This window comes from Papio anubis, chromosome 7 (genome assembly GCF_008728515.1).
Source record: "Papio anubis isolate 15944 chromosome 7, Panubis1.0, whole genome shotgun sequence".
In the NCBI taxonomy this organism is placed as follows: domain Eukaryota; kingdom Metazoa; phylum Chordata; class Mammalia; order Primates; family Cercopithecidae; genus Papio; species Papio anubis.
This window is the reverse complement of record NC_044982.1, coordinates 113150870-113175978: the sequence shown is the minus strand read 5'-3', so window position 1 is coordinate 113175978 and position 25109 is coordinate 113150870. Positions and strand designations below refer to the sequence as shown.

General features: G+C 37.2%; 1 protein-coding gene across 7 annotated transcripts in view; it reads left to right on the top strand.

The window, feature by feature from the left end:
- Positions 1–24137, top strand: part of UBE2Q2 (ubiquitin conjugating enzyme E2 Q2) — a 60668-nt gene extending 36531 nt beyond the window's left edge. For 4 of the 7 annotated variants that reach the window (XM_009210670.3, XM_009210669.3, XM_003901233.4 and 1 more), the window contains 6 exons: positions 560–650; positions 6408–6466; positions 13752–13800; positions 14250–14345; positions 20099–20165; positions 22520–24137. In XM_009210670.3, the coding sequence (XP_009208934.1) occupies positions 560–650; positions 6408–6466; positions 13752–13800; positions 14250–14345; positions 20099–20165; positions 22520–22551 (394 nt within the window). In that variant the 3' untranslated portion in view covers positions 22552–24137. The remainder of the gene's footprint in view (positions 1–559; positions 651–6407; positions 6467–13751; positions 13801–14249; positions 14346–20098; positions 20166–22519) is intronic. The other 3 variants (XM_009210671.3, XM_021940754.2, XM_031668461.1) reach the window with 3 other exon arrangements.
- The last annotated feature ends 972 nt before the right edge of the window (positions 24138–25109 follow it).

Below are 25109 nucleotides of genomic sequence, written 5' to 3'. Positions count from 1 at the left end.
GAGGCAGGAAGATCTTGAGCTCCAGAGGTCAAGGCTGCAGTGAGCCATGATTGTATCACTATATTCCAGCCTGGGCAACAGAATGAGGCACCCTGTCTCTTTAAAAAAAAAAAAAAAAAGTTGCGGGGAGATGGGACTCAAATTAGATCTGTATATATAGAACAGTTGTAGAAAAATACGGATTTTTTTAGTGATTTAACTTTTCGTAGTTCGGTCCATGGCAAACTTTTCTCCTTGAACCCTTTGGCTAATAATATAAGTTTAATAAGAAAATTATATACATGTGACTATTTTCCTTTAGAATGACTGCAAACTCTGAACCCCTTATTAGATTAGATTTAGAGTATTATGGTCTCTTTTGGACATTTATTCCCAAGGAGCTGGAAGCTATAGTGACCTCTATTTTTCCTGGTGATAAAGAGCAGCTTTAGACCTTCTCTTTCTGGAATTTACCCTAGGTGCTCTATTTTAGCTGTCAGACTAGTTCATTTTTGAGTTTAGTTAAAAAAAAATCTCTTAACTTTTTATTTGAACTGTTTTTTTGTTTTGTAATTCTTAGGGTTGACCCTGATAGTCCTTTGCACAGTGATCTTCAGATCTTAAAAGAAAAAGAAGGCATAGAATATATTTTGCTTAACTTCTCTTTTAAGGTAAGAAAATAGTTACAGGACCCCATATACTTCCAATGGGGGGGCGTATATTTGTACAAGTGCTTTGGAAAAAAATTTGGTAAAGTAGAAGATACTCATACCCTGTGATTCAGGAATCTCGTAGACATATTCTCTGTAAGAGATGAGTAATTAGGTGTACCAGGAGACACAGGAATGTTCAGAGAAGCATCGTTTATAATAGCCCTAAACAGAAAACCCAAGTGTTCTTTCCAATAAAATGGAGAAATGTGGTGTTTATAAAATGGTTTACAGCTATGTGGGACAAGATGGGTGGATCTTGAACACAGTTGTAAATGAGACTGGACTCCAAAACCTATTTTGTACAATTTCCTTTATATAGAGTTCAAAAATAGGTAAAACTAATGTTGGTTAGGGCATGCATTCTTAGTGGAGACAATATCACCTGCAGTGGAGTGAAAATTGATCTTTGAAGTGAAAACAATCTTAGCTATTAAAATGGTCTGCTGCCCTCCAAAGGGCCACAGAACATAAACAGATATACGATTTATCTGTGGTGTTAAAATTCCGTGGAGCGGGGGCCGGGGGGGGGGGGAAAATTAGGAAGAAAACTTCTAAAAAGGCTTCTTAGGGGGGCAAAAATGAAAAGAAAACTGAGAAACACTTAATCATGGATTCATACTTGGGCAGTAAAACTGCCCAAGAACAAAGAGGTGATTACATACAGGTTAGGGTAAGGAGTCCATCTAGGTGGGAGGTAGGGAGGTGTGAACTGAAAGGTACATCTGTGCAAGCTTCTTGGATACTGGCTGGAATATATTTCTGGACCAGGTTGGTGGTTACATGGGCACATAATTTACAATAACTTCTTAAGGTATATCTCTATATTTTATGTACTTTTCTGAATTTATGTGTTATATTTCATAAGGGTTTATAAATTTTATTTTATTTTATTTATTTATTTTTGAGACGGAGTCTTGCTCTGTTGCCCAGGCTGGAGTGCAGTGACACAGTTTTGGCCCACTGCAACCTCCGCTCCTGGGCTCAAGAGATTCTCCTGCCTCAGCCTCCCGAGTAGCTGGGATTACAGGTACAGGTACATGCCACCACACCCGGCTAATTTTTGTATTTTTAATGGAGACGGGATTTCACCATGTCGGCCAGGCTTGTCTTGAATTCCTAACCTCAGGTGATCCGCCTGCCTCGGCCTCCCAAAGTGCTGGGATTATAGGCATGAGCCACCACACCTGGCCTAGTATTTTTAAGACGCTAAAAATAATGGTTAAAGAATAGCAGTGGTGTCTAGAACAAATGTTAATTATTATTTTTATTTTTATTTTTTTTTTGAGACTGAGTCTTGCTCTGTTGCCCAGGCTGGAGTGTGGTGGCATAATCTAGGCTCACTGCAACCTCTGCCTCCCAGGTTTAAGTAATTCTCTGCCCCAGCCTCCCGAGTAGTTGGGATTATAGGCATGTGCCACCATGTCCAGATCATTTTTGTATTTTTAGTAGAGATGGGATTTCACCATGTTGGCCAGGCTGGTCTTGAACTCCTGACCTTGTGGTACACCTGCCTTGGCCTCCCAAAGTGCTGGGATTACAGGCGTGATTTAATTATGGATCTGGATAAGATGTTATGGTTTAAAATCTGTGGATATATGAGATATTTTGATGAAAAAAACAATGCTGCTTTTGTACTTACAAAAAGGATAGTAATAATTTTCTAAAAGCTTCTTACATAGCTTTTTTATGTGTATGTTTTTCCTTGGGAATATATCTTAGGATTGAACTTCCTTGAAGTGACCCAAATGTCAGTATTATCTCTCACTTTTGTTATTGTAGAAACTGTTGTTGTCAACTGGGTTGTCCTCCTAAAGTATGAGTCTAGTATATATTGACTGAAGTTGCTAATGGCTACATTTTTACTAATTCATATGGGGGAATGAATGAAGCACCCAGGCCAAAAACAAACAAACAAAAAAAACACACAAAAAAGGAAGGTATCTTTCTTTTTAAAAATTTAAATTATATGTCCGTATGCCTAACACCAAACTTTAGAAATAGAACCCTTTTTTTTTTTTTTTTAATTAGTCCCTGTAGCCCCCGGTGTGCCCCTCCCTTGTCACTTCCTCTTTGGGGGGTATCTTTACGGGAATATGAAATCTTGGACAGGAAACTGGAGGATTTGTGACTGCAGGTAGTGTTTTCATTATTTTTTCCTGCTCTAGGTAGAACTTCAGGGAGGGGACGATCTGGGAGGTAAATGGCTGAATTTCTATTGGATTTGTGTTTCTGGACCATGGCTCCTGATACCAGAAAGAAGGGCCTTTTCTGGGGTTGGAGTATTTCTTAAGAGGCCTGGGAAGAATGTGATTGCCTTGAGCTAACTGACCTTATGAAGAGGACCTTAAACTGAATTGCCAAGTTATTAGTATCGGGATTCACAGACTTTGGAGGATAGCAGGTATGATTCAGAAAGATTTACAGGAAAGAGCCAGAACAGTGTATATTTATGGCCTCTGATGCCCATGGTGACAACTTGAATAATAAGAAAAATGGAACTTGAGATAAAGCATAACACAAAGATGCAGGAGGGAATGCGACCTGATCAGCAACTTAGTAAATCCAACTTGCTATGCTTTTAAGGAAGTCACTTTTTAGTGTTTCAGGCAGCATCTGAATTACTGAATTGAATTCTGAGGTAGTACTTTAAGAATGGTCTATTTAGATAAATTTAGGTTCATTTAGAGAATAATTGCCGGGATTGGGAAGAGATTGTATTCCGTGTCCTGGGATAGCTGGCGAAATTGTGGATTTGGAGAGGAGAACATGGGGGTTGATCTTAGCTTGTCTTCAACTATTTGAAGGACTGTGTATATGGAAGCATTAGTTTTTATTTGTTTTTGGTGAACACAGGGCATAAAACTAGTAAGGCAAATTACAAAGAGGCGATTTTCAACTCAGTGTAAGGAAGTGATTTGTAACTATTTAGAGCCATTTGGTGATGCAGTCTTTAAAAAACAGAATGTGCCTCTTCCTTAAGAATAACTTAGACGGCTAAGATGTTAAGATCTCAGATAACTTTCTGATATCCTTATAGAGCCTGAGAGTCTGTTTCTGAGTTAATATATACTAAGGTAACTGAAACTTCATTTTAACAGTCACCCTCAACCTTTTTTTTTTCCTCCTTGAAGAACTTTTTATTTCTGTAAAATATGGATTCCTGAGTTCCAGGCTATAGACTTTATGGAATAGAGTCCCCAGATTTTGATGTGGAAGAGTTATTCTGAACTGTTTACAATGAATTAAATCATACATAATCAATGAAGAGGTTTTGTAGTCATTAGGGATTCACATGTTTAAATTTCTAAATAATAGCAGGTTAAATGAGGTTGTACTTTACTAAGCTTTACATCAACCTCTATACCTTTCATTATGTCTGTTAAATATAGGTGAAAGGTGAGCTATTTTATTTGAAAGTAGATTATAATAACTGTTGTTAAGTTGCTATCTTGTGTCATTAAGTTGGTATCTTGTGGATAATCTTACATTTCTATTGCAAGTTAGAAAACGATTTCTTCTTATCCCTCATCTTATATCATCTTCCTCACTTCATATATTTTTATCAAGTCTGATGATCCTTGTCTTTTAATTGGACCCATTCATTATTGCTGATACTTGGGTCTGAATCTCCATCTTACAGATTCATTACTATTTGTCCTTCTTGCTTCACACTCCTTTTCATCTTTCTTTTGGATTTTTTTATTACTCTAGTTTCGTACCTCCGTCAGCATGGTAGTTCTTCTTTTTTACTACCCTACAGTTATAATATCTTTGACTTGTCAAAGTCTAATATAAACTTGTAAATTTTTATTTTTTCCTTTTCCTTGTCAATACAAGGACCTTAGAACACTGAGGTCATGTGCTCCCTGCCATATACGTGCTGCTGTCATCATGCATTTTAATTCTATACTTATCTAAAACTCTACACATAATTATGTAATTGGTCAATATCCATTTAGATCCACATGCACATTTGCTCTTTTTTATGCTCTTTATTCTCCACATTTTCATTGAGGATCCTCTTTCTCCTGTCTGAAAATAACCTTTAGTATTTCCTTTAGTGTGAGTCTGAAGATGAAAACAAAAACCTTTATTTTTCTTTCTTTCTTTTTTTGAGACCAAGTTTCGCTCTTGTTGCCCAGGCTGGAGTGCAAGTGGTGCAATCTCGACTCACCGCAAGTTCCGCCTCCCGGGTTCAAGCAATTCTCCTTCCTTAACCTTCCTGAGTAGCTGTGATTACAGGCATGCGCCACCACGCCTGGCTAATTTTGTATTTTTAGTAGAGACGGGTTTCTCCGTGTTGGTCAGGCTGGTCTCGAACTCCCGAACTCAGATCATCCGTCCGCCTCGGCCTCCCAAAGTGCTGGGATTATAGGCGTGAGCCACCGTCCCTGGCCTTTATTTCATTTTTGAAGATTATTTTCATTGAGTGTAAGTTTCTAGGGTTGGCAGTTTCTTTCAGTGCCTCAAAGATATCATTCTCTTATCCTAGCTTCCATTGTTTCTCTTGAAGTATTTATGGAGGTTAAATCTTGTGAAGTCTTTGATCAGATTTGGAAAATTATCAACAACCATATCTTCAGGTATTGGTTCTGTCCCATTCTTTTTTTGCTTCCAGGACTCTACGTATGTGATAAACTTTTCACTATCTTTTTTATTTTCTGCATTTTCTACCATTTTGTTTTTCTGACCTATTTTCCAGTTTACTGAATCTCTTTTCTGCTAAGTTACTGCTGTGGTTAAACTTATCCATTAAGCTACTAATTTCAGCTGTTGTATTTCTAAATTTTAGAATTTCCATATGGTTCATTTTTATAATTTGCATTTCTCTACCAGGCTTTCAGTCTTGTCTTTTCTTTCCTCGCTTATGTTCAACAGAGTTAACTCTATTATCTTGACCCCTTGTGGTTATGTGTCTATTATTTGCTTCTCTTGTTTTCTGTTTGTCTTTGTCTCATGTGGCTTATTTTTAGTGATAGACATTATATATGAAAAATTATAGAACTAATTTGAAGCCTTGGATGATAATCTTCTCCAGAGAGGATTTATATTTGCCCCTGCCAGGGGCTTGGAAATTAGCAACCCAGGATTGCCTCATGCAATCAGGGATTGAGATGATTCAAGCTGGCCTCATTCCCTGTCAGGGCAATTTGCAGTTGGTTCTTCAGGGTCGCAGCCTTAGGAGTGGGAGACTTAGCAGGCCTCTCCTCGGTGAATGCTGGGCTGCAATGTTTATCTCTCTGTGAGCTCTGTAAGGCTGTGAGTTCTAGCTTAGCTTGTGAACCTCTTCTTTTTCTCTTCTGTAATTGGAAGAAAACCCAAGGGGAGAAAAAAAAGATCCTGCTCTCTGGTGTTCCCTTTTCTTAGCCCTGAAATTGTTATGTTTTGTTCACCTTTCTAGTTTTCAGTCAGAAAATTGATCTAAATTACCTAGTCTATCATTATTGGAATGGTTCCTTTATATAGTTCTAGTGAAGTGGAACCCCTTCATGTGTTTCATCAGTTTACCATAACACTGTTCTGTTTGGGCCTGATTTTAACTTCATTTTTATTTGATTTGGTTTTCATTTTGGTTTTGAGTCCTAATTTTATGACTCTTACCCATTATCTGATAATAAATGTACACATTCTTTATAGTATCTTTTAAAATCTTCTAAATAGTATAACATTAAGGATGTTCTTAAAATTAATTAAACTTGCTTATTTGCTTTTTAGGATAACTTTCCATTTGATCCTCCGTTTGTTCGAGTGGTGTTACCTGTTCTCTCAGGAGGGTAAGTTTAAGCAATTACTTAAAAAGAAAATTTTTTTCAGTTAAAAAAATTTTTTTTTATGGAGACGAGGTCTCACTATGTTGTTGTGGCTGGTTTTGAACTCCTGGGCTCAAGTGATCCTCCCACCTTGGCCTCTGAAAGTGCTGGGATTACAGGCATGAGGCCACTGTGCCTGGCTTGCATTTTTTTTTTTTTTTTTTTTTAAGTGTGCACCAGAATCATTTGGAGAGCTAGTCCCAGAGTTTCTCATTCAGTAGGTCTGTGGTAGGGCCTGAGTATTTACATTTTTAAGAAGTTTCCAGGTGAAGATGATACTGTTGTTCTGGGCCCACACTTAGAACCATTGATTATAAAGCATTATATTGTTGAGAGGTAGAGTTTTTAATGATTCATACACACACGTATTTATACATATACACACATACACACACATATATACACACACATATTTTTACCCTAAAAAAGCTAATGTTTTTCAAATGTAAATTGTGATTGAGGGTTTAGAGAATGTTATGATTAAAGAGTGGTCCCCACATGCCTGTGATCCTAATTGGTACTTCTAGGGATAATCATGGGAAATCTCATGGACCTATGGAACTGGCTAATTACTTCTACAGGTAATACTTGCAGTTTAGTAGGGTCAAATGGTAATTGTATTGCTGCTTCTTGTGGTTGGAAGTCTTACAGAAGAGGGGGAAAAGATCACAATTTGTTAGGTTATTTATGAAATGTTCAGTAGGCCCTCAAAGTATGAGCAGTTTAACTTGAGAATTTTCAAACACTCGGCTGACTAATTCTATTATGTGACATAATCTACATTATGGTGATTAAAAACTAAATATATCCAGCCCTTACTTTGATCATTTCTATGGTTGAGATAGTAATAGTTGTATTTAGGGTAAAAATGTGAGTGACTATATCAGACTTCAGAACTTTCTCCAGAAGAGCTTTGTTCCTACAGTTATTTTTAGTTATATTTGCTTTACATGCTTATATATGTGTTTTGGGGGGCTAAAATCCTGTTAAGAATCATTTCTTGTAGTCAAAATACATACTAATTTGCTGTTGATACTACAGAATAGTCATTTGGGCATGGTGTCCATCTATAAAGCTCAGAGAAATAAAAAGTATGTGTGTTTTTTTTAAACCTTAGTATTACATATGGATATGCTGAGCTCATTTTGAGTTCTGCCACACGGTAAAGCAATATAATTTTTATTTATTTATGTATTTATTTATTGAGACAGGTTCTCTCTTTGTTGCCCAGGCTGGAGTGCAGTGGTGCAGTTATGGCTCACTGCAATCTCTGCCTCCCGGGCTCAAGATATCCTTCCACCTCAGCCTCCTAAGTAGCTGGGATGCCACCATGCCCAGCTAATTGTTGTATTTTTGGTAGAGATGAGGTTTTGCCATGTTGCTCAGGCTGGTCTTGAACTCCTGGGCTGAAGCCATCTACCCACCTCAGCCTTGCAAAGTACTAGGATTACAAGTCTAAGCCACTGTGCCTGGCCCAATACTGTTTTTTAAAATTATTTTATTTTTGTTCTTTTTTGTTTTTAATTTTTTCTTTAAATTTTATGTATTTCAATATTGTTTCTTAAGAGTTTACTTACCTGACACCTCCAACCTAATCTTTGCCATAGCTCCCAAAATGTTAAGCACTAATACAGTTTTTTGTTTTGTTTTTTTCTTTTTTTGAGACGGAGTCTTGCTGTCACCAGGCTGGAATGCGGTGGCGTGATCTCGGCTCACTGCAACCTCTGCCTTCCTGGGTTCGAGCCATTCTCCTGCCTCAGCCTCCCGAATAGCTAGGACTACAGGCATGTGCCACTATGCCCAGCTAATTTTTGTATTTTTAGTGGAGATGGGGTTTCACCACGTTGGTCAGGATGGTCTCGATCTCTTGACCTCGTGGTCTGCCCACCGCAGCCTCCCAAAGTGCTGGGATTATAGGCGTGAGCTACCACACCCAGCCTAGTGGTTTGTTAATAGATATTTGTTTTGAGGGGATTGCAAGGTTTTGGGGAAACCAGGTTCAAAATATCTTTTACCAAAGGACTTCTTGGAGGCTTAATGCTGTTTTCTATTTTTCCCAAAATTGTTTAATAATTTACACGATAGCATCTCAGAGGACGGTGTTCTCTGGCTTACTCTTTGGGAAATGCTGTTCTGTTGGAAATCCAGAGTTCTGAGTGATTGCTGCTGCAGAGCAGGAGATGCTGAAGGGATTCCTTTGTGAGCAGATGTTAGAGGTCTCCTTTTGACAGGTTGTGACAAAGTTGATCACAAATACACTATTACAGTGAGTGGAAGTTCCAGGTTGGGTGTGAAACAGTTGTTTAGAATTGTGTACAGCTTTATTTTGTTACCGCTAAAGCGTCACTGGACTGTTTTTGGATCAGGCAGTAAAATTGCTATAAAAAGTACTTCTCTTGTCATAAAACCTAATGATAAGTTTCGGAAGTTGAATGTTAGGTAACCCAGCCAAGTATTTACGTATACAAAATAAACACGAGACTGAAAAATAGTAAATTTTTAACTTTTCTCTTGCTCACAACACCAGCCTTTTACTAGCCACCAAGTCATAGTTCCTATGTTTTTCATAGTTTAATGTTAAAATATCTTTTTTTTTTTTGAGATGGAGTCTCGCTCTGTCGCCCAGGCTGGAGTGCAGTGGCCAGATCTCAGCTCACTGCAAGCTCCGCCTCCCGGGTTCATGCCATTCTCCTGCCTCAGCCTCCCAAGTAGCTGGGACTACAGGCGCCCGCCACCTCGCCTGGCTAGTTTTTTGTACTTTTTAGTAGAGACGGGGTTTCACCGTATTAACCAGGATGGTCTCGATCTGCTGACCTCGTGATCCGCCCGTCTCGGCCTCCCAAAGTGCTGGGATTACAGGCTTGAGCCACCGCGCCCGGCCTGTTAAAATATCTTTAATGAAGCCTTTACTGACTGGGGAGAAACGACATAACTATTGTGCTTTAATTTTTTTTTTTTTTTTTTTTTTGAGACAGAATCTCACTCTGTTGCCCAGGCTGTAGTACAGTGGTGTAATCTTGGGTCACTGCAACCTACACCTCCTGGGTTCAAGCCATTCTCCTGCCTCAGCCTCCTGAATAGCTGGAACTACAGGCATGTGCCACCATGCCCAGCTAATTTTTGTATTTGTAGTAGAGATAGGGTTTCACCATGTTGACCAGCCTGGTCTCAAACTCCTGGCCTCAAGTGATCCATCCACCTGGGCCTCCCAAAGTGCTGGATTATGGCATGAGCCACTGTGCCTGGCCAACTATTGTGCTTTAGTTGTATGTGCTTGTTTATAAAAGTGTGTATGTTTACTCAGTATTCCCATAAGCATGGGAAAAGGAAGACAGGTCATTTTTTGTTCAAAATCTTAGAGAAAAAAATGATCAAGGAAAAGATTTGGAAGAAATTTGCAAATTCAGAATAAATATATAAAAACATTTTTATCAGCCAGATGCGGTGGCTCACGCCTGTAATCCCAGCACTTTTGGAGGCCAAGGCAGGTGGATCATCTGAGTCAGGAGTTTGAGACCAGCCTGGCCAACATGGCGAAACTCTGTCTCTACTAAAAATACAAAAATTAGCTGGGCGTGGTGGTGGGTGCCTGTAATCCCAGCTAGTCGGGAAGCTGAGGCAGGAGAATCGCTTGAACCCAGGAGGTGGAGGTTGCAGTGAGCCGAGATCGCCCCATTGCAGTCCAGCCTGGGCAACAGGGCGAGATTCCGTCTTAAAAAAAGTTTTTTTTTTTTAATCAGAACATTTTAAAATGTGATTATAAAATTGACCAGTATAGCTTTTCAACATTTTATTGTAAGAATTCCAAGAATTTAAGTTTATGACCTTAGTTTACCGCCTAGAGTAGAGACAAATACATGAAGTTATGAATAATGCCATTTTCAATTTTAAAATCTGTTACGTAGTTTCTTAATTGATTCTTTTTTGCCACGGTGTTATTGTTCTCATTATTCAAATGAATAATTTGAATAATAAGTCAGCTTGTGACCTACTCAAATAAATCTTCTGATTCCTAATAAAGTGTTTTTCATTATACCAAATGCCAAGTGTATGAGGGGATTACAAGTACTAAGTACTCCATTGATTATCAAATGCTAACTATGGACTTAATTTATCAGAGGTTTAAAGCAGCAAAGAGTTGCTCTGGCAACAGTGACCTGAAGACTTCATGAAGTAGGTGGGATCCCAGTTAGGCAGTGAAATGTGAGTGGGGTTTGGTCAGCTGGTGGAGGTTGAAGGAAAATGATTTACATAGGTGAAAAATAAACACAATTAGGTATCTAGAAAAGAGAATGAGATACTCAAAGTATACCAGACCAGTTTGAGCTATAACACAAGGAGGGTAGGACTCATGTAGAAGAGTTGTAGGAAATAGTGCTGATGTAATATCTTGTACTTAAAACAGTTCTGTGGACTGGTCAGACCTTTTTTTCCCCCTCTGCTAAGTAAACTATCACCCTGGCTATTCATCTTTCTGTATAACTGGTTGAGAAATGGGAGTAACAGTAAAGAAACTATTGTAAAGTAAATCTGGTGACAGCAGAAGAGAATATGAGACACGTTGTGCTCACAGAGCCTAGAAGAGTGTGACAGTAGTTGAGGACCACGCTGTTGTCTTAAGAGTGAAGTGAGGAGAACCTACATTGGTTTGGTAGTCACTGGAGTGGAAGGAGGAGTGAAATGTGAAAGCTCATGGGAGGCAAAATCAAAATGGCTTGGTCTTCATAGTCAACTATTAAGTGAGGAGGAGGAATTATTTGCTGACTTGGGAGGAAGTAGAAGCTTGCCATCTCAGTCAGGGTAAAGCTTAAGCATTGTATGATTCCAGATAGATTATTGAGCAGTTTTCTATGTATTTCATATCCCACATCTTCTAGTTATGACCCTATTTCTTTATTTCTTGACATAGCCAAACATTTTTTAAACTAACAGCTTTATTGTGATACAGTTTATATATTATAAAACTCACACTTTGAAGTGTACAATTCAGTGGTTTTTAGTATATTCAGAGTTGTGCAGCCATTACTACTACCTAATTTCAGAACATTTTCATTACTTCAAAAATAAACCCTGTACTGATAGGCAGTCACTCCCTATACCCGTCTCCCCCACCATTGATTCTGGCAACCTCTCATCTAATTTTTCTCTGTAGATTTGCCTGTCCTGGACATTTCATATAAATAGAATCATACAAAATATGGCTTTTTGTGACTCGTGTTTTTTACAGTGATTTTTAAATGAAATATCCGAAGAGGCTAAGCTTAGGATAGTGTTTGCTGTACAACTTTGGCAACTGAACTTTTTTAAAGTTGAAAATACTGTATTACGGTGTCCATACATATGACATGTTATCCTTAGATGACCCTTACTTAGATCATTAATGTTTTTTCCCTAGTATTCTTGAACTGTCTCAGTATTCAGCAGGAACCCTTTGGAGGCAAAGAGCAGTAAGAATTTGGAACACATATTGACAAAAGGAATGTCATTTAATATAGAAGTAGAATCAAACACTTTTAAATGCTGCTGAAAGTGTATATTAAGGAAAAGTTTAGTTATCTTACTTTTTGTGTAGGTACTGGAACTGCTCGTCTTGTGTTCAACAAACATTTGTGTAGGTATTACGTACTCGTACAAATGCACTTTCTTTTGACCTGAAAATCCAAAAACTCCCTTTCTTCCCACCTCCTAAGACTCTGCATCCTCAAAGGAAGAGTGGGGTATCTTAAAGGAAAGGTGGTTGTGGTTGGATAATAGGTAAAATGTCTACTGTGTACTTCCTTTTCCTGAAACAAGTTCCTGTCTACCATCAGCATTTCCAAAATTTGAAGATCATGTGTGGTGTTAACTCATTAACCAATTATTAAGCTTTGAGCAATTGTGGAACCAAAATCTAAATGAGTACCTGGATATTCTAATTCTGTTAAATCAGTGAGTGCACATTACGTACAATACTTTTAGCCCAGTAGGAGAGTTAAAGAGTGGAAGATAGATTTCTATGTTTGAGAAATAGAATACACAAAGAAAAAAAAATTAATCCCATGAGTCTTCTGAATTTAAATTTTTGGAGAGTTTTTCTTTTAGGTTTTTTTCCCTTCCATTAATTTTTCACTTTGAAAGGTCCTAGGGTTTGGGCAAAGCAAGTGGGGAGAGACACTTGCTTGGATTCTCCAGGATGGGGGAGTTGAAGAGGACTTCTTTCCCTAATTTTATTATTAAATTTTGTCACTATAACAATTATTAATGTTAGTGGTCTACAGTAAAAGTTTTTAGATGCCTTCTCTGCAAAGTAATTTGGTTAGTCGACACAAGGATGCCTTTGGTTAGCTGGAGTGGAAGATGTGCACGGTAGAGTGGTCTTGGCAAGTCTTCTGGGGGGAAATACAGCATTTGGAAGGGTAGGAAGCAGAAGGAATCTCAAACAAGGGAAAGACATGGGCAGAGCCCCAGAGGACAGAACAATTTGTGGTGGACTTGGTGTCCACATAGACCTCATCAGTGGTCTTAGCTTTTGTGTTTTCAAAATTACCACAGTTTTTGTTCTAAAACTATCATTCCCTTGATTTTTTAGGCATGATATTTATGTATTTTGAAATTTAACATAAAGGAGAAATGAAATTTTGTTTGAGAAAGATAAAGGTTAAAAAATCATTACCTAAATAATGATTTTCTAATGGGAGATTTGGTACATCCCCAGAAGTTATCTTTGGTTCAGAGAATAGTCTTCAGGCCTAGAAAGAGCTTAAGGAATTCCAGAGAGGAGCTCCATGGTCAGAACCATTTGATTCTCACAACAGAATGGGTAAAAACAGTTTGAACCATAAAGCCATGCAGATGTTCATAGCATGGATAGGGTAAGGTCAGTGTCATTGTCGGGAAAAACTCTTGGCTGTAACATCATGGTAGAGTTTCAGATGTAAAGAACACGCGAATGCCATTTAAGGAAACTGGTTCTTCTGCCCCTATTCTTTGGAATATTTAGGGCTAAGTTCTTAGTTACTGATACCATACAAATCTGAAAGTATTATGTTCTAAGAACCATTAGAAAAAATTGACTAGAATTTCAGAAGGATTACATTAGCGTGATAACACTAGAATTTTTAAGTTACCCATAGTCCTATATCCCTAACAACTGTTTTCATGTTATTTTCTCATCTTTACTTGTATGCATATTTTCTTGGTAATGGCACTTAGAAATTGTTTAAGGAGGAATAATTCTCGAATTTTGTATGACTCCTTTTTTCTTTTTAAGGTATGTATTGGGTGGAGGAGCATTATGTATGGAACTTCTCACAAAACAGGTGACTTTTTTCTTACGGTACTCCATTTTCACCCGCAATTTAGTGTTTTGATCATGTAAATTAGATTGTAAGTAGAAAATTCTTTAATAGCTCCTACTTTTAAAGAAATTTTAGTTTATTTTTAAAATAGTTTCTACTTTCAAGAATGAAAAGATAAACCAATAAAATGACATTGTACTTGCTGCTGAATCTATGCTAGGATAGGCATTAAGAGTGACCTTTATTTAAGGTTCTAATTTGCTCATGTTGGGCACTTAGAACATTGGTTTGTTGTTGTTTTTTTTTTTTTGGTGAGATTCTGGAAATGTTCCAATTTTACTTTTTCCCCTTGACTATAGACTTTTTAACACTGATTTGCTGCTGTTGAGTTACATACCATTTTGTTAGGCCTTCCCAAGTGGGAATCAGAAATACTGCTGTATTTTAGAGATATTTTGTTCTTCCTGTAGGGCTGGAGCAGTGCCTACTCAATAGAATCAGTCATCATGCAAATAAATGCCACCTTAGTCAAAGGCAAAGCCAGAGTGCAGTTTGGAGCAAATAAGGTACTTTTGTTAAGAATTTTACATAAACCGTAAGATATATTTTATATTTATGAGCTTTCTTCCTGTCTTGACGTAATTCTTTTATGAGATAGTTTCATTTTCATTTGGTTTGTTTTCTTGTTACAAAAGTGATCTATAGAAAATAAAGAATTATAAGAAAATTAAAGATACTAATTGATAATAATCACTTAATGATTTAATATCTGTTCTTTTAGTCTTTGTTATATTTGCTGTAGATAAACATGTCTACAGTTGTAAACTTATTATTGGTATGTATACTATAGTAAATTAAATTAAAAATTACATGTACTTTAAGGTTTTAAAAAATTGAGTTCATGTTATAGAACTAATTCCTGATAAGCTTTTATGTGCTAGGCTCTAGTCTTTTCATTTATTTATTTTTACTTTTTTTTTCTCTGTACCTATTCTTACCAAGTTTTTTTAAAATCTTTTACTTTTTATTAACTCAATCCTCTTAATAACTTAAAAAGTAGATGCTATTATTATCTGCATTTTGTAGATGAGGTAACTGAAGCATACAGAAGTTAGTTAGACAACTTGTCTGAGGTGACAAGTGACAGAAAAAGGATTGGAACCAGACAGTCTGGCTGCCCTAGGCCCAACCAAGGGGAGCTGAGAGCAAGCCATGGTACATAAGGATGTTGTTCAGGCTGGTTTTCTTTTCAGTTAACATGAAACATAGGCTGTAACATTAATTTTAGGACATAAGTGAGACAGCCTTTCAAAGCCAGAGGTTTGTTACCATGACTTTTAGCAAGAATTTGTGGTTTAAAGGCAAGATGGTGCTCTCAGAAGCTTCCATTCACTATGGAGGGAATGGTAGTTGAGTTAAATAGTGAAATCCTGGAGCACACAGTCTTCAGGGCAGCTTCTGACCTATTTCTATGGTCAGCATCTGTCTTTCCCTGCTGCCCATAACCTGCACTTATTCTCACATAGAATCCCCTAGACTGTGATCACATTCAGATGAGAGAACTGTTTTGTTTTTTCCAGGGTAGGAGGAAGTGAGTCACTACCTATACTAAGCAGTCTAGTCTCCTGTGTATAAATGAGCAAGGTTGGGGAGCCAAATCTCTTGGAGAATCTCAGGATTATGCAAGATGGTAAAGTGGTCTCATGTTAGTTGTATCCACAGCTCTCATCAGAAGCAGACACAGATACTTTTTGTAGGAAAGCATCTCTAATTTAAGCCTGTAGGATTCCCAAAGATTAAAAGAATTCACTCCAATCATAGCATTCAGGTAGTCACCTCAACATATTTGAGAATTGTCAGAAATAATAAATAACAGATATATTTCCCAAAGACAGTAAGTTTTGGAATTATCAGATACAAAACACATACTTCAGATATTAGAATTATGAGAAAATAGTTACATGTGAAATCTAAAATAAAGAAAAAAAGATGGAATCATAAAATTGAGCAAGCAGTAAGACTGCCAGGAATGATGAGGAAGACCTGAAAAGAAAATGGATGAAATAGAACTTATAGAAATAAAAAATATAGATGGGTATGGTGGTTCACGCCTGTAATCCCAGCACTTTGGGAGGCCGAGGCAGGAGGATGGCTTGAGCCCAGGAGTTGGAGACCAGCCTGGGCAACGTGGTGAGAACTCATCTGTACAAAAAATACCCCCCTCCACCCTAAAAAAACAATTAACTGGGTATGGGGTACCTGTCTATAGTCTCAGCTACTCAGGAGGCTGAGGTGGGAAGATCACTTGAGCCCAGGAGGCCGAGGCTGCACTGAGGCATGTTCACGCCACTGCACTCCAGCCTGAGTGACAGTGAGACTCTGTTTCAAAATAAAGAAAAAATGTAATTGTTGAAATAAGAAACTCAGTAGATTAGATACCAGAAGAGAATTAATTGATTAGATGATTATCTCAAAAAAATACGTTAGAATGTTACACAGAGAGACATGGGGATAGATGATAGGGCAGAAGTTGGTGGGGTTGGTGGGGAGAGATCAGAGTGAGGGCTAAAATATGTCTTAGTGGAATCCCAGGAGGAGATATTAGAATTATACTAGAAAGTGAGAGAAATAGAAGTTCTAAAGGTGATAGAAGCAAGTCTACATAAATCAGTCATAACAAATGTAAATGGACGAAAGTTACTAGTTAGATTAAATCAATAAAATCCAGCTGTTTTAATCTTTATATTTAAAATATAAAGGTACAAAAAGGTTGAAAATTTTTATAAAGGAGAGTGATAAAGACATGCCAGTATACATTAACCAAAACCAAATGATGTAGCTTTAGTATCAAACAAAATAGGATTCTGGAACAGAAAGCATTAGTAACAATTTGATGATAAGTCTGTTAATTAGGAGGATATAGCAATTTTCGTATTTTATGTACCTATCAAAATAGCCTCAAAATACTCAGGAAAAACTGATAAAACCCAGGGAGAAGTTGACAAGTCCACTATCATAGTTGGAGATTTCAACATACCCTGCATACTACTAGTCAGATAAACAGAATGCCCATATGTAGATTTGAATAACCAGTGAACAGGCATGGTATAATGGACATAGACCTCTGTACCTAATAATTAGATATAGATTGTTCTCAAGCATTTATGGACTATGGGAGAAAAATTAATTATAAATCCATAAAATCAGAAGATTTAAAAACAGTTGGTACCATACACACCATATCATTTAAATATGAAGCAGTTAAGGTTAGAAGGCAATAATGAAGAGATTAACAAAAAGCTATGTGAATTTGGAAATTAAACACAGCTGTAAATCATGGTTTTAAAAAGTAAAATGAAATTTTAAAATGCTTGGAATTGAACCATAATTAAAATACTAGAATTCTATCTATTCCTCTCTCCCCTCTTCTTCCTATCTGGAACATTCAAGAAGCTAATCTTTTTCAATGAACACCTCAAATACTGAAAAACAGAAAAGGACAGATGTCATTCTCTGATCTTAGTTAAATCTATAAGTTAATAATAAAACCAGAAAACAGATATTTCTTTCTCGAATTTTATAATTCATGCAAACAGCCCTTAGGTCAAACAGGGCTTCAAAATTAAAACTGCAGAATATCTACAGAATAGCAATAATGCAATCATTACTTATCAGAGACTAAAGGAGAGCTCAGAGGAATGTTCATTGCCAAATCCTTATGCCATTAAGAAAAGAATGAAAATGAATCAAGCCTCTAACTGATTGCTAGACAGGACAATGAAAAACCCTGAAGGAGGCCGGGGATGGTGGCTCACTCCTGTAATCCTAGCACTTTGGTAGGCTGAGACGAGTGGATGACCTGAGCTCAGGAGTTCGAGACCACCCTGTGGAACATGGTGAAACCCATCTCTGCCAAAAAAACAAAACAGGAAAATTAGCTGGGTGTGGTGGCAGATGCCTGTAATCCCAGCTGTTTGGGAGGCTGAGGCAGGAGAATTGCTTGAACCTGGGAGATGGAGGTTGCAGTGAGCTGAGATCCAGCCACTGCACTCTAGTCCAAGTGACAGAGCAAGACTGTCTCTTAAAAGAACCTGAAGGAAAGCAGAATGGGGAAATTATTAAAGATATACAAGCAGAAATCAGTGAGTTAGAAGAATAGGAAGGGCTAGACCCACAGTACAGTAAAGCCTCTGCAGAAACATTTGTTTAAACTGGGCGTTTGAGTACCTTGCTACTGATATTGAGACTGGGGAAGGCCAACATTCTTATTTTCTCCTTGTGTTTTGGGTGGTGGGCAGTAAGGTTGGAAAGTGACTACTTCACAGTCATTTGGGAATTTCAGGGTATATATATTTTTTATGTACAGTTTGTTTCTGAGTCTTATTTTTGTCCTTTTTGTGAAAATACTAAAAAAACACTTTTTCATTAATGTTAAGAAAAACGTGTTACTATACATTTTATGTTTAGTTTATTAGGTGCATTATGGCAGGGCTGTACTATTTTATTTGTGTGTGTGTGGTTTTTTTGTTTCTTTGTTTGAGACGGAGTTTCGCTCTCGTTGCCCAGGCTGGAGTGCAATGGTGTGATCTCAGACTCACTGCAACCTCTGCCTCCCGGGTTCAAGCGATTCTCCTGCCTCAGCCTCCCAAGTAGCTGAGATTACAGGTGCGCGCCACCATGCCCGGCTAATTTGGTATTTTTAGTAGAGACGGGGTTTCTCCATGTTGGTCAGGCTGGTCTCGAGCTCCCGACCTCAGGTGATCCAACTGCCTCAGCCTCCCAAAGTGCTGGTATTACAGATGTGAGCCACCGTGCCGGCCGGCTTTACTATTTTAAAGAGCTCTAAATGTTGAAAAAGACTACCCTGTAGAAAAATAGGAAAAGTCCTTACATAAATTTAACATGTTAAAAAAATAGGAAAAGGGGATAAAAAGTCTGTTTACAGAAATAGAAATAAATGGCTCATGAACATATTGGAGACATGCTCAGTCTCACTCAGTAATAGAAATACAAATTAGAACTGTACTGGGAGTCCATCTAGTATATTGTCAGAAATCTACAAATATTTGAAGCACTGCACTGGTGAGGCTGCATCAAGGCACTCTTACAGATGGCTGGTGGGCAGACACATTTGTGCAGTTATGTAATCTCAAAATTACTAAGGCATGTATAACTTTTGACCCAGGAGCTCTACTCTAGGACATTTTTACCAGTACTCAGCAGATATACGTACAAGGTTGCTCATGGCAACATTATAACAGCAAAATACTGACAACAACCTGATGTCCACCAATAGGGGACTGATTAAATATTTGAATATCCATGTAATAGAAATATTTCAGTGTTTAAAACAGGTATGTTCTATACTGATTTGGAACATTCTCCAGGATATGCTAGATGAGAAAAGGGGCAGATGAGTATCTGTAGCATGCAACTGTTAGTGAAGGAAAGCCAGGACAATGGCTAATAACAGTGGGCTGTACATGAATATTTTTGTGTAATCTTAAAGAAGGACATAAAAGAAATTAGTAATAGTGGTTAACTTGTGTGGAGGAAGGGGGTTGAATGGGAGGAAACTGGATGTTTAGGGTACAAGTCGGAGGGAGAGTTTTCACTTAGGATGTAGACATTTTTGAGTCTTGTGGTGTGTGAATTTATTATGCAAAAAATTCTGCGACATAATATAGTGGATAGATGGGTACCACTATGGAGAGTGTTCTGGTATATTAATTCGAAGTGAAGATATAGGTTGGTTGTATGGTGACAAAATTAATCCTAGATTTGGCTCCTTAAAAAGATTGTATATTTTTATCAAAAGAGGGCTCCTTTAGTAAGCCAGGTGCCAATTATGGGCGTTCTTTAGATTTCTAACTGAAAATGTCATTCATATGTAGAGTCGTGGAAGCTTAATATTTTCTTATCTGAAAGTAATATTTTGTAGTTGTTTTTAAAATAGAAGCTACATGAAGAACGTTTGAGTTTTATTAACATCCAGATATAATCCTTTAACTTGATTCAGCAATATGGAGACAGACTCTAGAACCAGAAAGCTTTGTAGTTGTCCAATGGTAGGAAGATTTATAAAAATGAACTGTGAGGCTTGTTGATTTTTATTGGGGTACAATTTTGGTTTTGTTATTTTTATAAAATTGTAGAGAATAATGAACTTGAGAAATGAGGCTATTAAGTTAAAATTGTTTTTGAAATGGAGAGTCAGTTTCCTGTGTTCTTTTAAGCACAGTGTGATGCATTCATAAATTTATTGTAATAATTTTCACCTAATTACACTTTTGATTTAAAATGTGTAATTCTCTTTCAGAATCAATATAATCTAGCAAGAGCCCAACAATCCTATAATTCCATTGTACAGATACATGAGAAAAATGGTATGTTTAATTCAATAAGTGTTTATTGCCATTTAAGAAGTTTTTAGATAATGTATTAATATTTACCGTTTTATTTTTCTGTTTTTGCTTTAGTTTCTTAAAGTACTGTTACCATAGTGAAAAAAACTTGTGCTGCATACAAAAATCTTTATTTATTTATTTTATTTTATTTTATTTGTTTCTTGAGATGAAGTCTTGTTCTGTCACCCTGGCTGGAGTGCAGTGCTGCTATCTTGACTCACTGCCAGCTCTGCTTCCCAGGTTCATTCCATTCTCCTTCCTCTGCCTCCTAAGTAGCTGGGACTACAGGCGCCTGCCACCATGCCTGGCTAATTTTTTTTTTTTTTTGTATTTTTAGTAGAGATGGGGTGTCACCATGTTAGCCAGGAAGGTCTCGATCTCCTGACTTTGTGATCCACCCGCCTCGGCCTCCCAAAGTGCTGGGGTTACAGGTGTGAGTCATCACGCCACAAACCTTAACATTGTACTTCAATCAAAATTTTTGTATCCTATACACTTGGCCTAGGTATCTCAGAGTCAGAATCAAGATTTTTTTTTTTTTTTTTTTTTTTTAGTAGATTAATGCATGACTCACTTTACTTACTTGAAATCAATGGTTGTAGAAATTGAGTTAAAGGCAACTCTTTATAGATGGAGTTCTTGTTGTTACAACTGGAGTGCAGTGGTTGTTTATAGGTGTGATCATAGTGGACTGCAGCCTCAAGCTCCTGGGCTGATGTGATCCTCCTGCCTCAGTCTCCCCAGTAGCTCGGACTGTAGGCACAAGCCACCATGCCTGTAAAGTATTCATTACTTTGCTAGAAATGTGTCAGTTTGTGACTTAAGATTTGTGTTTTGTGCTTATTTTAATGACAAAGCAAACTTGTCACTTTTTCAGTGATTGCTTACTTACGGCAATAGTATTCAAAACAAAATTTTCAAGCAGAAGAGAGAAACGATAAAATTTGAGGACAAGGCCAGGTTTTCATAATAATAATTTCTAGCACACAAAATTAGTAGATCCAAAGAAACCTGTGTACTACTTTGATACTTTATAGATCTTGGCATATTCATACGGTTCTAAAGTTTCATACTAAACAGTACGTAGTCTAATTTGCCTTTTTATGGAGAGCTTAGGTTTTTGTGGAGCCTGGGAAACAGATTTCTTATTTTTATTTCTTAAACATTACAACTGGCATTTAAAAAATATTTATAGAAAATGCTGTATTTGAGAGTGTGTGGGTATGTGTAAGCTTAGCTGTGATGAAAGAGTAATAGATTCAGAATCGGGAGAGATGACTTCTAGGGATTTTTTTAATCTTAAAAAATTTTTTTTTCTTATTTGTAAAAAATTGACACGTTATACTTATTGTGTACAAAGTTTTGAAGTATACATAATTGTGGAATGACTAAATCTAGCTAATTAACCTAGGCATCACCTTACATAGTTATCATTTTTATGGTGAGACACCTTACATCCACTCTTAGCATTTTTCAAGAATACAGTATATTGTTAACTGTAGTCACCATGTTGTACAATAGCTCAAGATGGATTCTAGTCTGGCTTGCTACTAACTCTGATTTTAGGCATCGTCATTTAGTTACTGCACCTGCTGCAATGGCTTCCTCGTCATTGGTGAAATGATGTCATGGCTCTGATAACAGTCCAAGTTCCTTATATTCTAAGTACTTTCCATGAGGCTTACTTTCAAGTATAGAACTGAAGTGGAATAAAACTTACTCTTTTAGTCTAATATTCCACAATCATCTTTAGCTAGAGATGCCATTAATACAGAGCTCTTGTGTTGAAAACTCAAGTACAATTTATTCATAGAAAATAACTTTCTGTTGTGAAATAGCAAAATACAGTGTTACCAATCCAAGTATAAGTTTAATTTTTACAGTAGGCCGGGTGCGGTGGCTCACACCTGTAATCCCAACACTCTGGGAGGCGGAGGTGGATGGATCACCTGAGGTCAGGAGTTGGAGACCAGCCTGACCAACATGGTGAAACCCTGTCTCTACTAAATACAAAACAAAACAAAACAAAAAACATTAATGGGACATAGTGGCGCATGCCTGTAATCCCAGCTACTTGGGAGGCTGAGGCAGGAGAATTGCTTGATCTGGGAGGTGGAGGTTGCAGTGAGCTGTTTGCGCCATTGCACTCCAGCCTAGGTGACAGAGCAAAACTCTGTCTCAAAAAAAAAGAAAAGGAAAAAGAAAAAAAAATTTATAGTAGATTTAAACACCAAAATTATGAAGAGAGACTGTAGCTAGCCTTATTACATGCCAGTTCTTCTAATTTATTTAAGAATTAAGTATTTTAACTTTTTTTTTTCATTCTATTTCAGGCTGGTACACCCCTCCAAAGGAAGATGGCTAAATATGTTGACTGTTGTGTGTTTGGACTAATGTTGCTTTAAAGAAAATCTTAACCAATATGCAGACACAAGCTTTGAGTGCCCCTATTACAGCAGTACCGAAGACGTTAGTTAATAGATATTTTAGTGGATAATCTGTCATCTGACATCCAGTATGAAGTTACAGCCTTTGCATTTTGCTCATTTTAGATATCTTGGACTGAGCAGTGGGGCCTTTATTGTATTTCTCCTGATAAATACACATACTGGCCACTCCTTATCTCTTTTTCTTGAAAAGTGAACTTTTTAAAGCAGCCAAGTCAGCGTCAGGCTACTGAAGTTGAGGCTTTAGAGTAACTTTCCTATATTGAGCCCATGGGTTGCAAGGATTTGCAATATATTCCATTTACAGCCAATACAAGTTTAATCGATGTTCAATATTGGTTTAGAAAATTTTAAGGCCTTCTAAATGATAATAGCTCTTTCATGTCTAAAACTATTTTATGATATTGCCAAAAGGATAGGAAACCTACTCATTAAATTGTTAAACTTTTTAATGACTATGTGAAGATATGAATTGTTTCCTGAAGATAATACTCTTAATTGAGTTACATTGTTCTTCTTAGGCAAAGCAGTGTAAAACTATATCAGTTAAGGCTTGCAAGTAGTGATTTCCACTGGGGCATCAGAGTCTTGCTGGGCTGAATCTGCTGCTTGTTGGTGCAGTGTTTCTTATGAACAAGAGCCACAGTATAGAGCTTAAAGTTATTTAAAATACTAAGTCATCTTACGTTTCCATTTTATTAACGGGATGTTGCAATCATTTGTAAACTAATAAACTTATAAAGTGATTGGCACAAAGACTCCTTGAGCAAAAGCTGCGCAGTTAAGTAGAAAAATATACTTAATTTGGAGACTCTTACAGTAACTTTTGCCATAGTCAAAACAATGGCTTTTACATTGAAAGATTAATAGAAACTCTCCGTATGTTAATTTTTGATGGAACCTGACTCAAATCAAGGTACTCTCCATTTTATTGCCTTACCTGAATCAGTCCTTTTTGGTTGGTAATAGATTTTTTTAATACACCCAAGTTTGATTTAAAAGGAAATTCTAGTTATTAAGCACTTTTAACAAGAAATCCAGAAGCACATTTTTCTGCACAAACAGGTTACAAAGTTCAAAAGTGTTTCTTATGCATTTGCTTTGAGATTCAGTTTTTAACTTTGTAAACCACATCTAAGAGACTTGTCATTTCTACATTATTGTGTGTATTTAATTTCTTTTGATTCTATTTTGGTTAAGAGAGCAGTAAATTTTCTGGTATTCTTGTTCACTTGGTTACATTTGTATAAAGTTCTCATTGCCAGTTGCTCAGATAACAAGTGACATGGCAGAATTCTTTAAAGCAGTAAAGTTCCTTAAGCCTAAGGCTAAATCTTGAATACATTGTTGAATTCTTTAATATCCTGATGGCAAGCAGATTGATAGCTGCACATTTGGCATGCTTTGTTTTATGGATTTTATTTTTAATTGCAGATTTATTTGGCAATGTACAGTAAATTTTGTAAACTTGCATCAAGTTTATGAATAAACCATTTAAAAATTTGGTTTGTGCTGATCATGGCAAGCAAAAAAAAGATTACTTTCTCATTTTTCCCTCATAAGAAAACTCTGCTTGATGTGTTTGTAAGCTCTATTGAGTTTCTGGAATAAGATATTTAAGGAGGGAAGTGGTGAGGGGAGGCTTGGAAGACAGGCAGATTTAACAATAGAAAGTGAAAGAACCTGGAAATGGTCTGTAGAATCGTCACCTTTTCCTCAGCCTTTTTCCTCTTCCGTTCTCATTATAAATTGAAGTGCTACTTTTTCCTTATGGCTATCCTTAGTTCCCCCAGTGAAAATAATCTGCTACTTCTTAGCGTACCCATGGCCTCCTTACACACAATTGACAGGTTATTTCACATACAAGAAGTCCAGAGGTAGGATAACTCCAGTTGTACTGTACATCTGGGCTTTGCTCTGCTTCCTTGAGATTTTTCTATGTTGGTTTCATCTTTTGGTTGCATGTTATGTACAGCCACCTTACTTGATTCAGAGGTAGATAAATGCCCCTGTTTTCTAGTGTCTCCTTAGGAGATGAGGAAATCTCTAAAAGCACCATCCCATCAAGTACACGGCCTCTCGCCTTTCCTTGGCTACATCAGGGCCCTGTGCCTACCCCTAAACCAATGGTGGTGAAAAGAATGAAACCATCGTGATTAGTTTGCACAATGGTTCTCAAAGCATGATTTGGGGAACACTGGAGACCCCTGAGACCATTTCAAGAGACTATTTTCATAATACTAAAACATTTGCCATTTTCACTCATTCTTTCATGTGTACAATGGAGTTTTCCAGAGGCTACATGATGTGATTTTGCAACAGATCAAATTCAGAAGCAAATATGAGAATCTGTCTGTCTTCCATTAAGACAGAAATTAAATATTTGCAAAATGTAAAGTGATGCCGCCACTGGTAAACTGTCCTCTCCCTGTTTTATATCAGCCACAAAGAAAGAACGCCCACTTTGAAAGACAAT